General features: G+C 38.6%; 1 protein-coding gene across 1 annotated transcript in view; it reads right to left on the bottom strand.

Annotated features, from left to right (window-relative positions):
• Positions 1 to 11988, bottom strand: part of LOC131659203 (uncharacterized) — a 28479-nt gene extending 16491 nt beyond the window's left edge. The window contains exons 1-2 of the mRNA XM_058928428.1: positions 11771 to 11988; positions 11273 to 11665 (exon numbers count right to left, since the gene is read on the bottom strand). Of these exons, the coding sequence (XP_058784411.1) occupies positions 11273 to 11665; positions 11771 to 11988 (611 nt within the window). The remainder of the gene's footprint in view (positions 1 to 11272; positions 11666 to 11770) is intronic.
• Between the last annotated feature and the right edge of the window lie 3865 nt (positions 11989 to 15853).

Raw genomic sequence — 15853 nt, 5'->3', positions numbered from 1 at the left:
GATACCATCAGAACTTCAGTGCTTCTGTTCTCTTGTTCTTCTGATGCTTCCATAGACCCATGTTCTGATTCTGCTTCGACCATCTTCTGATGTCTTGCCAGACCATGTTCTGATGTTGCATGCTGAACCTTTTGAGACAAAGCTTCTGAGCGCTGAATTATGCGTACTCTTTATATATTTCCTGAAAAGGAAATTGCATTGGATTAGAGTACCATATAATCTTAAGCAAAATTCATATTATTGTTATCATCAAAACTAAGATAATTGATCAAACAAATCTTGTTCTAACAATCTCCCCCTTTTTGATGATGACAAAAACATATATAAATGATATGAATTTGCGATCAGAAAGAACAGACGGCAAAAGACAAATTACACAGCTATAGCATAAGCATATGAATATGTCTCCCCCTGAGATTAACAATCTCCCCCTGAGATAAATAATCTCCCCCTGAAATAAATACTCGAAGAATTTTAATAAAAGACTTCCCTGATTATTTCGGTAGAGACGATCATATAAGCTTCTGTCTTTAGAGAATTCATAGCTTCTGACTTCTGCTTCCATAGGACAGCTTCAGAACTAGAATTTCCTTAGATCCCTAGAACACTCACAGCTTCTGATTCCTGCTTCCATCTAGGACAGCTTCAGAACTTGAATTTCTTTGATCTTCTGAACATTCACAGCTTCTGATTTCTGCTTCCATTCAGGACAGCTTCAGAACTTGAATTTCTTTGATCTTCTGAACATTCACAGCTTCTGATTTCTGCTTCCATTTAGGACAGCTTCAGAACTTGAGTTTTCTGGATCTTTAGAACATTCACAGCTTTGAATTTCTGCTTCCCTCGGATAGCTTCAGAGCTTGAATTTCTACCAACATCACTTCATGCTAGATTTGTATCAGAACATTGTTGAATGTACCAGAGCATCATCAGAGCATCTCTACATCCTGAAATGTTACAGAACAAAAACTAAACGACAAAAGTCAGCATGAACGAGTTAGAACATAAAATGTATATTCGAACACATTATATGTATCAGAGCCATAACATTATATGTATCAGAGCAAATAGAATTTTGTCAGAACAAATAGACAAATATGAATCAAATTCTATTATCAGTGCTTCTGATTTCTGAAGCTTGACAGCACTCAGCTTGCTTCAGTTTCCATGGTTTTGCTTCTTGTGTTTGCTTTGAAGATTTTCTTTTCACTTCTTTATACCTGCAAAACACTTAAACCATATAGAACTTGCAGTTCTTGTTAGTGAATATGTGGGGGCTTTACCCAGCAACTGATAGATTAATCAAATCATTTATCATTTATCTTCTCCCCCTTTTTGTCATAACATCAAAAAGAATATTTCAAAAGATTCAGAGACAAACAAAACGAAACACACGGAGGAAGAAGATGATTGCATTTAAGTTCAAACAGCAGGTACAGAAGTACATGAAGATAAGAAAGATCAGATGCACAAAGACAGATGCAACTAAAAGAAAGAAACAACACAGACTCAATCTAAGATGGCCCTAGTTTTGACAAGATCTTGGTCAGCATCTCTTGAACCATATTGTTGTGTCCTTCTTGCCTCACCATGAAAGCGCTATACTCAGCATTGAGTGAGCTTTGCTCATCCTGTCTCTTCTGAATTTCTTCTAGAGTCCTTGCAAGACGAGAAGATTCATCAGAAGAAGTTTCACCTCTTTCAACCACAGGAATGGCATGTTGATCTGCAGCTTCCATAGATAGATCATTTGCAGGGATTTCCTCAACAGGAACAGTTTTAGCAACATGATCTTCAGCATCTGCTTCTTGCATAGAAGCATCTCCATATTCTGCAGCAGGAATTTCCGAGTCTCCATTCTCAAGTGCCTGAAGAATGGCAGCTAGATTCCTTGGAGCAGAAGGACCTTCAACTTCTGGTGGGTCAACAACTTCTGGAATGACCAAGTTTGGATCTTTCTCAGACGGGTTTTCCCTCAGATAGTCAAAGAGAGTCTTGAAATCTCCGAGCAGAACAGGATAGTCAGGAATAAAGATAACCATATCCCTGCATGGATTTGCTTCCATTTCAGCAGCCAGTCTTAATACTTCCAATTCATCCACAAAGGGCTTCTCCTCAGCAGCAACACAATTTCTGAGAGGATGGTAGTATATACCATTATCTTCCTCCAGAAGGTAACCAGGGTAACCAGGGGCAGCAGCCACTAGTCTTTTCTGTACTCCCATTGCTTCTACTTGAAAATCCTTGCGAAATCTTCTCCAGAGATTTCTTGTAGAAACATCATCCAGACCATTTAGGAATGCATCCTTCAGAAGGTCTAGACTGCTAATCACCTCATGTCTGAAAAGTTCCAGGTAGGTATAGGGTTCAGGTTCAGGCGGATTGAAGGTGAATTTGTAGTCAGGGTAGAGAAGACAGTAAGGTTTGGATTTTCTGGTAGGTAAGGGATGGGATATAGAAGGTGGAGGTACGGTGGATGAGGAAGAAGGGATATCTGAGAGAATGATTGATGAGGATGGAATATCAGAAATGATAGATTGAGACGTGGATGGAGTGTTTGTAAAGGGAATTGGTGAGAAGGATTTATCAGAAGGAGTTGGGGGAAGAATACTTAAAGGTGTGGGGTTTAGAATGGGAGAGGAGAAGGATGATGGAGAAGGATTTGGTAAGGTGAAGTTTACCTTTGGTTCAGAAGGAGGTGATTGGGGAGAAGGTTTAGGGACAGAAGGAGGTGGAGTAAAAACCTTTCTGGAGATTTGTACAGAAGAAGAAGATCTTGTTCTGCGAAAGGAATCTCTGATCCTTTTATCTCTTCGTTCTTCAGAGTCCACCTTGTCAGGATCATAGGTGACCCTCAACTTCTTGGCTTTCTCAGCCTCATCTTCTTGGGCTTTTCTTTTTAGCCTAGCCTTTAGTTCCTTCTGATCCTTCTTCAGAAGATCAGCCTTGGACGGAAGTAGTCTGCCACGGATCCAAGCAGGATCAATATCTGATTGCTTCCTAACACAATCTTCCAGGTAAGACTTGACAACCTGATGCAGTTCTTCTTGAAACAGGGAGGCAAAACCTTCAGCAACAACTCTTCTTGAGAGAATGTCAGGAAAACTTTGGCACACAGAAGGTACATTTTTAATGAGTTCTAATCTGAACAGATCCACACCATTAAAAATGGGACCTTGAACTACTCCAAGCAAATGGGATGCATTGAGTTTTCTGATGGAGTCCAGCACTTTGCTTTCAGTAAGAATGTCTGAAATCATTCTTCCAAACGGAATAGTTGTTCTTGGAAGATGAGGGTACTTCGCCCTTTCCTCTTCTCTTGACTCAAGGATTGAAGTCTTCAGATTCTCAAACAGAATGTGAGAGATGTTGATCTCAGTCTTTTTGCCAATGCAGAAAAGAGTGTGCTTGTGATCTGGACTGATGTAAGAGGAGGAGAGCATCCTTTTTCTGTGGTGAAGAGAACCCAGAATAATCTCAGCCCATACCCTATAAAATGGCCTCAAGGTGCCTGTGTTATTAGAGTCAATCCTAGAAGACTTAGAGATTTGTTTTTCAACTATTGACCAATCAACAGATGTGTATCGAAAACCAGACCAACCTTCTTCATCATTCAGATTGTATAGCTTTCTGATCAGTTTTTCAGAGATAACCACTTCATGCCCTAGCACGAATGAAATGATGGCCGTTGGGGTAACCGTTGCATGTACCCAGAAATCCTTCACAAGATCAGGATAAATTGGACCAACCAATCTATTGAGATACTTGGACCATCCTTGCTCAAGGATTCTTGCATCACACTTAAAGCCATTCGCTTTAAGATTGTTGAAATCCACAGCAGTTTCACATAAAACCTCCAAGTCCTTCGTGGGTATCAAGCAAGTTTTCAAAGGAGCATATTCATAATTTCGTAGAAGGATTTGTGAAGAAGTAAGTCTTTCTTTTGAGGAAGATGAGCAAGAGGAAGAGTTCATGATGATAATGCTTTGAGATCAAATCAGAAAACTAGGGTTTGAAGGGAAATGCAACGAAGTGAATGCACAAAATAGAGAGAAAGAGAGAAAAAGAGGGAATGAAGATGAAGCGGGTTATTTTAAAAGATTTAAAAAGAAATCATTATGCATTTAATGAGAAATGACATTAGGAGAGAGAACACAGTAAATGACATGATTTAATACAGTTGCCTAGGTCGGCGTCTTTTCAACTGCACGCTTTGTACAAACCGTACAGACACGTGTTCACCATCAGATAATAGATGACAGTTGTAAATTTCAGAATAGACTTTACGCCTTCAGATTCTGATCACTGCTTCTGATCTGATCAAGTTTATCTTCTGGAAACACTCCTTCTGAAGTGTGCTGATATAAATCTGAATGATCTTCTGATCCATTACTTCTGATATACACAGCTTCTGGAGGTTCACTTCTTTGTTCTGCAGCTTCTGATAAGACAAAACTGTATCTGCGGAAATTCTTAAGCTCTTTGTTTCATCAGAAACAAGTTTAACATCAAACCAGATGTTTATTGATTCGTCCACAATCAATGTTTCAATTTTGTATATTCTGTAGCATTTAGAGCATTTAGAATACTCAAGAACGAAACACCAATGCTTGAGAAACAGACAAGACAAATGATTTCAAGACTGATAAACTATCTTTTCTGATCTCCTACAGACAAAGTTTCTTCAACAGATTTAAGTACCAGAACTTGGAAGACTATCCTTCTTCCCTTCAAGTGTTGAGACCAACTTGAGTCCAGGTGACATGTCATGTTGATTTTTATCTTCTTTGTCACCAAGAGATTCTGCAAAAGAAATAGTCTTTTTCTTTGGTACCCACATTTTCTTGGGTCCTTTCTTGTTAGTTCTCCTCAAGTTCTGATTGAACTTGGGTTTAACATTGTAAGCAATAGGAGGAACAGCATGATAATTTTTAATGTGAGTTTCATGATATTTCCTAGGTTGTGTCACATGCTTTTTGGTGTGTGTTATGTGAAAACTTTGAGCATGTGAAGTGTGCCTAATATCATGGGAGTGGCCATACTTGAACTGATCATACAATGGCTTGTATGTGAATTTCATTTCATCAACAGGTTCAAGTTTGTATGGGGTTTCACCCTCAAAACCAATGCCGACTCTTTTGTTTCCAGACACAGCGTATATCATAGAAGCTAGCTGACTTCTGCCAATACTTCTAGATAAGAACTTCCTGAAACTTAAATCATATTCTTTCAGAATATGGTTTAGACTAGGAGTGGATTTTTCTGAATCAGAAGGAGATCCAACATTATTGGATAATTTTAAAAGTTTTTCTTTTAATTCAGAATTCTCCAACTCAAGCTTCTTTGTTTCAAATTCAAACAGCTTTTTTAGCTTTTTGTATTTGAGACTAATCTGAGACTTGAGTTCCAGAAGTTCAGTTAGACCGGAAACTAACTCATCTCTAGTAAGTTCAGAAAATACCTCTTCAGAATCTGATTCTGATGTAGATTCTGATCCGTCATCTTCTGTCGCCATCAGCGCACAGTTGGCCTGCTCATCTTCAGAGTCTGAATCATCTTCTGACTCATCCCAGGTTGCCATAAGACCTTTCTTCTTATGAAATTTCTTCTTGGGATTTTCCTTCTGAAGATTTGGACATTCATTCTTGAAGTGTCCAGGCTCATTGCATTCATAGCACATGACCTTCTTCTTGTCAAATCTTCTGTCATCAGAAGATTCTCCACGTTCAAATTTCTTTGAACTTCTGAAGCCTCTGAACTTCCTTTGCTTGGTCTTCCAGAGTTGATTTAGCCTTCTGGAGATCAGGGACAGTTCATCTTCTTCTTCAGATTCTGATTCTTCAGGATCTTCTTCTCTAGCCTGAAAAGCGTTAGTGCATTTCTTGATATTGGATTTTAATGCAATAGACTTACCTTTCTTTTGAGGCTCATTTGCGTCCAGCTCTATTTCATGACTTCTCAAGGCACTGATGAGCTCTTCCAGAGAAACTTCATTCAGATTCTTTGCAATCTTGAATGCAGTCACCATAGGACCCCATCTTCTGGGTAAGCTTCTGATGATCTTCTTTACATGATCAGCCTTGGTGTATCCCTTGTCAAGAACTCTCAATCCAGCAGTAAGAGTTTGAAATCTTGAAAACATCTTTTCAATGTCTTCATCATCCTCCATCTTGAAGGCTTCATACTTCTGGATTAAAGCTAGAGCTTTAGTCTCCTTGACTTGAGCATTTCCTTCATGAGTCATTTTCAAGGACTCATATATGTCATAGGCCGTTTCCCTGTTAGATATCTTCTCATACTCAGCATGAGAGATAGCATTCAGCAAAACAGTTCTGCATTTATGATGATTCCTGAAAAGCTTTTTCTGATCATCATTCATTTCTTGCCTTGTCAGCTTTACGCCTCTGGCATTTACTGGATGTTTGTAACCATCCATCAGAAGATCCCATAGATCACCATCTAGACCAAGAAAGTAACTTTCCAGTTTATCTTTCCAGTATTCAAAGTTTTCACCATCAAATACCGGCGGTCTAGTATAACCATTGTTACCGTTGTATTGCTCAGCAGAGCCAGATGTAGATGCAGGTGTAGACTTTTCACTTTCATCAACCATCTTTTACTGAAGCGTTTTTCTCTTCCTGAATCTTTTCTAAACACGGTTAAGTGCTTGCACCTTAGAACCGGCGCTCTGATACCAATTGAAGGATAGAAAAACACTTAGAAAGGGGGGGTTTGAATAAGTGTAGCTTTAAAAACTTGACAGATAAAAATAAATTGCACAGTTATTTTTATCCTGGTTCGTTGTTAACTAAACTACTCCAGTCCACCCCCGCAGAGATGATTTACCTCAACTGAGGATTTAATCCACTAATCGCACGGATTACAATGGTTCTCCACTTAGTCAGCAACTAAGTCTTCCAGAGTCTACTGATCACACACTGATCACTCCAGGAACAACTGCTTAGATACCCTCTAAGACTTTTCTAGAGTCTACTGATCCACACGATCACTCTAGTTACAACCTGCTTAGATCACTTCTAAGACTTCCTAGAGTATTCTGATCCACACGATCACTCTAGTTCCTTACAACTTAATGTAATCAATTCTAAGAGTATTACAAATGCTTCTTGAAAGCTATAATCACAAACTGTGATATTTCTCTTAATCGTTTAAGCTTAATCTCACTAATATATTACAAAAGCAATGTAGTGAGCTTTGATGAAGATGAGGATTCTGAGCTTTGAATTTGAACAGCGTTTCAGCAAGTTAATATGCGTTGTTTATGTTCAGGATCGTTAACCTTGCTTCTCATCAGAACTTCATATTTATAGGCGTTGGAGAAGATGACCGTTGAATGCATTTAATGCTTTGTGTGTTCCGTACAGCATCGCATTTAATGTTATACGCTTTTGTCAACTACCTCGAGCCTTGTTCACGCTGTGTCTACTGACGTAGCCTTTAGTAGCTTTTAACGTTCCTTTTGTCAGTCAGCGTAGCCTGCCACTTGTACTTCCTTCTGATCTGATGTTTGTGAATACAACGTTTGAATATCATCAGAGTCAAACAGCTTGGTGCATAGCATCTTCTGATCTTCTGACCTTGAAGTGCTTCTGAGCGTGATACCATCAGAACTTCAGTGCTTCTGTTCTCTTGTTCTTCTGATGCTTCCATAGACCCATGTTCTGATTCTGCTTCGACCATCTTCTGATGTCTTGCCAGACCATGTTCTGATGTTGCATGCTGAACCTTTTGAGACAAAGCTTCTGAGCGCTGAATTATGCGTACTCTTTATATATTTCCTGAAAAGGAAATTGCATTGGATTAGAGTACCATATAATCTTAAGCAAAATTCATATTATTGTTATCATCAAAACTAAGATAATTGATCAGAACAAATCTTGTTCTAACAGTGTTCACCCCTTGTCACTTGACCTCTTGATCTGATTAAGAAAGGTTTTAAAAAGACTTTTATAGAATGTGTTTTAATCCAAAAGAATCGAGGTATTCAAAAGGTGTTCACCCCTTGTCACTCGATCTTTCGGTATGGTTAAAAAGATTTTTGTGATAAGATTTGAAATGGACTCGACGTTGGATCGAGTAAATTTTATTTAAATAAAAACTTATTTTTTTTGGAATTTTCACGAAAGTAGGAAAAGAATGATGAATGTAACATGTCCAAATGAATAGAAAGCGTAGGGCAAAAATTAGGGTATGACACACGTCAACTTCGTTAACGAAAGTACCAACTTAGAGAATCCTTCAACGAACCTTCTGTAAAAATCGGTTAATCCCAAAAAGCTTATGATCTCGGTAGCCAACTTAGGAGTTTCTCATCTCAACACAGCATCTACTTTAGACAGATCCACAGTAATGCCATCACCAGAAATGACATGACCAAGAAAACTAACTTCTTTCAACCATAACTCACACTTGGACAACTCAGCATACAACTTCTTCTCTTTCAAGACTTGCAATACCAACTTCAAATGCTCAGCATGATCTGATTCTGATTGAGAGTAAATCAAAATATCATAAATGAACACCACCACAAACCGATCCAGATACTCATGAAAAATACGGTTCATGTACTCCATAAATACTCCCGGCGCATTAGTAACACCAAAGGGCATTACAGAATACTCATAATGTCCATAACGTGTCCTGAAAGCCGTCTTCTGCATATCCTCATATTTCACTTTAATATGATGGTAACCCGATCTCAAATCAATCTTACTAAACACACAAGCACCAACCAATTGATCCATCAAGTCATCAATTCTTGGAAGTGGATACTTGTGTTAAAACAAGATTGAGATCTACGTTCAGAATCTGGTTTTGATGATAACAAACACATATTTTGTTAGTAACAATTGTATTACTAATGATTTCATTAAGTGTGCAGATGTTATCTTATAAGTCTTACTCGACATGCATCAGAATCATTCTACTTAGGATATGAAACCACGTGCTCAGAACAATGTTGATATTTGTCTAAAGAAAAAAGCATGATAATTATATTAGAAATCTTCTGTTGGAAGTTATTTATATTCAGAAGTTGTTGAAGTCAGAAGTTCTGACGTGATTGATCGGAAGCAGAAGTTCTGAAGACTGAAGAATGCAAAAGGTCAGAAAAGGTTAAGACAAGCTCAAATGTAATAGATCAGAAACATCAGTTACATGAATCCTCAAAGGCCATCAGTAAAGCAACAAGAAATAAGAAGAACAGAAACATCAAATGATCAGAAGCGTTAAAGACAAAAAGATTAGAAACAACATCTTATTAAAAGCAAGATCAACAAACAAGAAACATCTAAGAACATTGTAAAATGATCCAACCAAGTCACATGCATACAATCAAAGTGCTCGAAGTAAAGACAAATGATGATATCTATCTTGGCTACATCTTGGAGAATAAAAATGAAGAAAACACGCCACCAACAGTAATTATCACTAAAGATAAGATTTGCCTTGGAAATATATATTTCATGATTCAATCAAGGCAAAACATTAAATGCTATGTATCAAATGTGCTTCAATGGTTATGCTCCAACGATATTATACCAAGCCTATATAAAGAGCAAACTTTGAACTTGAACTGTGTGTGTGGCAGAAAAGCAACATATAGCAAGCACGAAGAATACACATAAGAGGCTAATATGTGACGATTTAACAAGAGTGTAAAATACACTACTATATGCCCATGTAAAGAAAAACTAAAGTGAGGAAGTGAAAATCTGCTTGATGAGAAGCACTCCTGTAATTCTCCAGAAACTTAATTCATGTTAGAATCAATGTCCTTAAGTATCCTTCTGATATGTATACTTGAGAGGGCCAAGAGTTCCTGCTAGACTCATGGAGGTTTCTAGATGAATAAATTTTATATCTCGCGGAGATCCCTGAATGGTTTATTATCTATTGTTAGTCATGACAGTTGGTTGTGCATTGTATTGTTAGTCACAACAGTTGGTTGTGCATTGTATTATTAGTCACGACAGTTGGTTGTGAAGTTGTAATCAATTTTGATTATAGTGGATCAAGTCCTTGATTGAGAGAGGCAAAATCACCATGGCGGGTGGACTGGAGTAGTTTGAGTTGCAAACGAACCAGGATAAAATGAATGTGTTCTTTACCTTCCAGCCTTTCATGTAATCAAGAGCTTCCATGCAAATACCCACCAGAAAGCTGTACACTTATGCTTTCGAAATACATTCTTTAATATAATGAGAAAGGTAAGTAACCAAATGAGGAAGTGTTCTCAAACGAAAAAGAAATTTCTAAGAACACAGTTCAAACCCCATTTTCTTGTATTTTTTCTCCACTTTCAACTTGTTCTTGATTGTCACCTTATTCAATTGCCTGTAATCAATACAAAGTTTCATACTTCCATCTTTCTTCTTTACCAACAACACTGGAGCTCCCCATGGTGACACACTAGGTCTCGCAAACTTATTCTCAAGTAGTTCCTCCAGTTGCTTCTTTAATTCCGACAATTCTGATGCGGACATCCTGTACGGTGCCATAGACACAGGTCTAGTACCAGGTACAAGATCAATATAGAACTCAACTTCTCTCTCACGCGGTACATCAGAAATTTCATTAGGGAAAAGTTCAGGAAATTCACACACCACCTTCAACTCATCTATTATAGATTGATTCTCAACAGACATTGATGCAACTAAAGCAAACACTTGAACCTCTTCTTTCATCAACGTGCGCATCTGTCTGGCCGACAACACTTCCACACCTTCCTCTCCAGGAGAAGAAAACCTCACCGACTTGTCATAACAATTAATATGGACATGGTTATGCTCTAACCAGTCCATACCTAAGATCACATCCAAACCTCTCAACGGCAAGCAAAAAAAAATCAACAACAAAGTCTCTGTCGAAGATTGACAAGGGACACCTTAAACACACAAGAGAAGTAGTCACCGATCCCTTAGCCGGAGTATCGACAACCATCTCTCCATTCATAGCAGACAACACAAGACCCAATCTTTCAACACAATCAACAGAGATAAAGCAATGAGTAGCACCAATACCAATAATAGTAATTAAATGAATGCTATTAATGAAACATGTACCTCTGATTAGTGCATCCTCACTTGTGGTCTGAGTTCCCGACAAGGCGAACACCTTTCCACTAGCTTGTTCCTTCTTGGGCTTCTGACACTTGCTTCCAATGTGCCCCTCTTCACCACAGTTGAAGCAAACCATCTGCTTATGCTTGCACGCAGGTGCCGTATGTCCAAGCTCACCACAACGAAAACACCTCATGGCATCAGCAGTACACACATTACTCTTATGACCAACCTTGCCACACTTGAAGCACACAATACCAACACGAGCATCTCCCCTACTAGTCCTCTTTCCCTCAGTAGCTTTCTGCTTACCCTTGCAAACTTGAGCATCATAAGGCTTGCCACGACTTTGTTGGCTCTTCTGGCAACTAATCACCTTCTTTATTTTTGGGCACAACCCGTTTTCAAACTTGATGCACTTTGAAAATTCACCAGTTGGTCCATCATAATGTTGATAGAACTTAGCCAACTCACCAAACTTAGCAGCATACTCAATAACCGACTTATTCCCTTGTCTCAAATTAAGGAATTCAATTTCCTTCTTGCCACGAACATCCTCAGGGAAGTACTTCCTCAAGAACTCCCTACAGAACACAACCCAAGTGATCTCCTAGCCATTATCCTCCAACCTCTAACGAGTCTCTAGCCACCAATCATCAGCCTCGGCTGCTAACATATAGGTCCCATACCGAACCTTCTGATCTGGAGTACAATCCATCACACAGAAGATTCTCTCAATCTCCTTTAACCATGTCAATGCGCCATCAGGATCATGAGTTCCCTTGAAAATAGGTGGATTCTCTCTTTGGAAGATAGCCAAATTGCGAGACGCATCATTCTCACCAACATTCGGCTGATGTTCCAAAGCTTGAGCCATTGCTTCCAAAGCATCAACAATCCCATTCATTCATTCCAGCCATCACAACTCTCAATTACAATACAAAAGCAATCAGAACAAAATAATAATACACGATTGTTAGACCACACTACGACTCAACACTTGGCCGGCCGGACCAACCTGCTCTGATACCACTAATGTAACACCCAAAATCTACCCCGCAATTTAATAAGGAATCAGAGTGCAAAATCTCAAAATCAACAATACATTTGAGGCGTCACATTTGCGACTTAAACAAAATCTCATGCAAGTTCATTAATAAAGATACATAACACATGTCAATGGAGGAACTCCTACATCATTAGTCATTCAAATCTAATCAACTTTATAACATCGCAACGAAATTCAAATAACAACATAATTCAAATCATAAAATCTTCACTAAAATGGCAACAACTATTCAACATGTCTCAATCAACGAGAACAACAACAAAATCCGACAAGATATATCAACATAATCAATGTTAGACGCTGGCCTTAGGATCTAGAGGGGGGGTGAATAGATCGTTCACAGTTTTACGGATTTAAACGACTTTTCAGCGGAAGTGATTCTGAATCGACTCGCGTCTATTCCGAACCGCTATCGAAACGATTATATATGTGTTTAAAAACCAGTCAAGGACTTGATTTGAATGATAAGAGTATATGTTGCAGAATCAAAGCGTTTCTCTTATTGAAAATCAGATTAACTTTTTGTATGATGGACAATGTTTGCAATGCAGTAAGAGTGATAGAAACAAATATACAAACACTTGGTGATAATGATCAAATTGAAGGTAATTCAATGTGTGATGGATTGTGATGTTTATGAACGTTCTTAGCTCACAATCTTAACACTCGAATCGTTGATCAATTTGCTATTATAACCAAATATGAACAGAATGTAAATGAAAAAGTAAAAGCGACAAGAACACGATATTTGTTTAGGCAGTTCGTCGATCGTCCTCGCTACGACTACGTCTGCCCCCAATTCCAAATTGAAATTGGGTAATCTTTCATTAATGTTGAAAGTAGTATATACAAAGAAGATAACAAAGCGATAAACGATAAACCAATTATGTCGATCCTTTGAATCTTCTTCCCCCTTAATCTTGAGCAAGATCAAGGTTATCCAAGAGCTTCACTTCGATTCCCTTCTGCAGTGTCTTGATTCCTTGAACTCCCCGTTCCTCAATCGTTACACTCAGCCGAATCCTCAATGAACGCCTCTTGATAAAAACCCCCAAGAACCACCCGTCGTGGAGGACAAAACCCGCAGATTTTATTCACCAACAAACCCCACAAACCTTCACCCACTAGGAATCTTCAATTCCGTTCCATGGACGTTATCGAACTCATCACTAACCCGCAACGCAAGAATGATTATGTGTAATTGTGTTGGAGATGATGAAGAACGAAGATGAGAAGCGTTTGTGTATCTTTCAGTCGTTGGTGTGTTTTTTTTTTTGAATAATTAAGCCTTGCACAATATATATGATTGCATAACAGTTGGAGATGAGAGAACCAGAATTTTTGGCATTCTTGATCAGTTAGGTCGACCTCTTGTAGTGCTTAGGTCGACCTAGCAGAGCTTGCAGAATTTTGCTCCCAGTTAGGTCGACCTGTTGAAGGAGTAGGTCGACCAGAATCCTCTTCTGATGCGTTCTGGGAACATTTTCTCAGATTAGGTCGACCTAGTTGTTATGTAGGTCGACCTAGCAGACTGATATGAAGATTTCTTCATTTTACGTCGACCTAAATGGTCTGTGAGTCGACCTAGTGTTGCACCCCAAAATTTGCCCATCTAATTTTATTTTTAACTGGCTTAATCTTCACATTTCGTCTGCATATTTCCACTAGGTCATCTAACACATTATTCACTCATTAATCGATAGCTGAGCATGGGATCGAGGATCTTGAAAAATAGTTTATTAATTGATTCAAAGGTCTTCGTCAATAAAGACTATAAGAATTATCCATGGAAGCCGTCTTTCATCAAAAGTTTTAAAAGAGATATGGTTGTGATTCTCATACTAGATGCATCATTTGAATCCTGATCACAAATTAGAGTATGCTACGACACAAGGCGTTTTGTTTAATCAGCTGGTTTGTTTATGATACATAGATATTTCATAAGGGCTCATTGTCATTCAAGAGGAAACTAAAGGATACACAAATGACTATTACAAGTTTTCAACAAGGATTTACAATACAATAGAAGAATCCGTTACAAAAGGTCACAAAGGAAAAATATCCTAATACTGTTCCAGCCCCACATAAATGGACAGAAACCAATACAAGAGCCAATGGTCTATACAATCATCCATATTCTAAATATGCAAGTTCATGAGATTTCACAATCCATGCTCTTTAAACTACAAAAGAAAAGAACCAGCCTTGTAACCTCCAGCTGAATGCAAGGCTCCCACAATATTGTAACATGTTGCAGCAACACTGTGTGTATCGAACCCGGCCTCCAAACTCATTCAAATGATCCTGCACGTACAAAACCAGTTCAAACACCTTCACTTTTCATGCCTGCACAATACCAGAAGCTGCGTTAGTATAGCAACATCAGAAAAAAATTCTACCAGGTCACTTGTTCTAAATTATTCGTCGGCACTTCAAAACACATAACAGAATTCCAAACCTATAATCAACCTTTCATAAAACCTATAACTAACCTAGCAGAATTCCTAACCAACTTTCACCCCTAACTAACTTTGAGACATTCCTGAAATAGAAAAAACAAGTTTGTAACTAACCCCAACTAACAATAACCGATTCCTAACTACCTATCAATCTCCTATAACAAAATTCATAACAGAAAATCAGAAGGGGAGAACTAACCTCAATCTCACTCTCAATCTTCTGCTCTCCATCTCCCTATATAACAGAACTTCTCCACCCTTCAAGGCTCTCCCTCGATCTTCACCATTCATTTTCAGAGTCAACACCATTTCCACTCTTCAACATCACTTCTTCCCTCTTCCTCCACCTTCATACTTCAACCTTCATCTTCTCTCCCATTCTCTTCTTCTTCACCAACACACACCATTTTCACGCTCCATTCATCACAACCTTCACTTCACACTACCTTCATCTTCAACCTGTTTCAACAACACCATCACTTATCAATGATCTTCAGAGGGAAAACGGATCCGAGGAAAAGAAACTGATAGCAGAGAGAAGAAACGATAGTAATGGAAATTGACAGAAGAAGGAAATCAGTAACCGAATTGAGACTCACCTGAGAATCATAACAAAATCTCTTCGATCCTCTCTTCAACAAAAAAGAAGAAAATCTCATAACAACTTCATCCTTCATCCCTGCAAAATACGGGTGCTTCACAATTCTTCAAGTCTTGGTGTCACAATTACTTTCGTCCTCTTCTCAACAACACTGCACGTTCATCATCATCTCTGAATCATTAATCACCATCATCTTCGTTTCTCGTTCTTCGCGTCATCGCATTATTGTCATCATCGAAGCAATCTTCAATCTACATGCGTCGGAGAATTGCAATCGATTTGAAACGGAGAAGATTGAAGCGAAGGATGAAGGCGTTCGGACCTTGAGTCACGGCGGAGAAGTACCGGAGTCTTCCTTCGCGTTGAGTTTGTGTCGTCGGAGTGAGGAACCGGTAAAGTGACGAGAGATATATGAGAGTGAGACGGCGAGATGAGGAGAGCGGGAGTTTTGACAGAGGTTCTCGCCGGTGAGAATTTCCGCCGTCGCGTAAGAGATGGAGAGAGCTGAACGTGAATTTGAAAGGTCACACGATAAAACCCTAAATTCCTCTTTCTATTTTCCATTTTTTATTTTTATTTTTATTTTTATTTAATTAATAAAATTATTGATAAAAAATCTGAATGCATGGATCAATTCTTCTGG

The sequence above is a fragment of the Vicia villosa genome, linkage group LG3 (genome assembly GCF_029867415.1).
Source record: "Vicia villosa cultivar HV-30 ecotype Madison, WI linkage group LG3, Vvil1.0, whole genome shotgun sequence".
Taxonomy (NCBI): Eukaryota; Viridiplantae; Streptophyta; class Magnoliopsida; order Fabales; family Fabaceae; genus Vicia; species Vicia villosa.
Note: the sequence above shows the minus strand (reverse complement) of the source record. Positions and strands in the feature narration are given on the sequence as shown.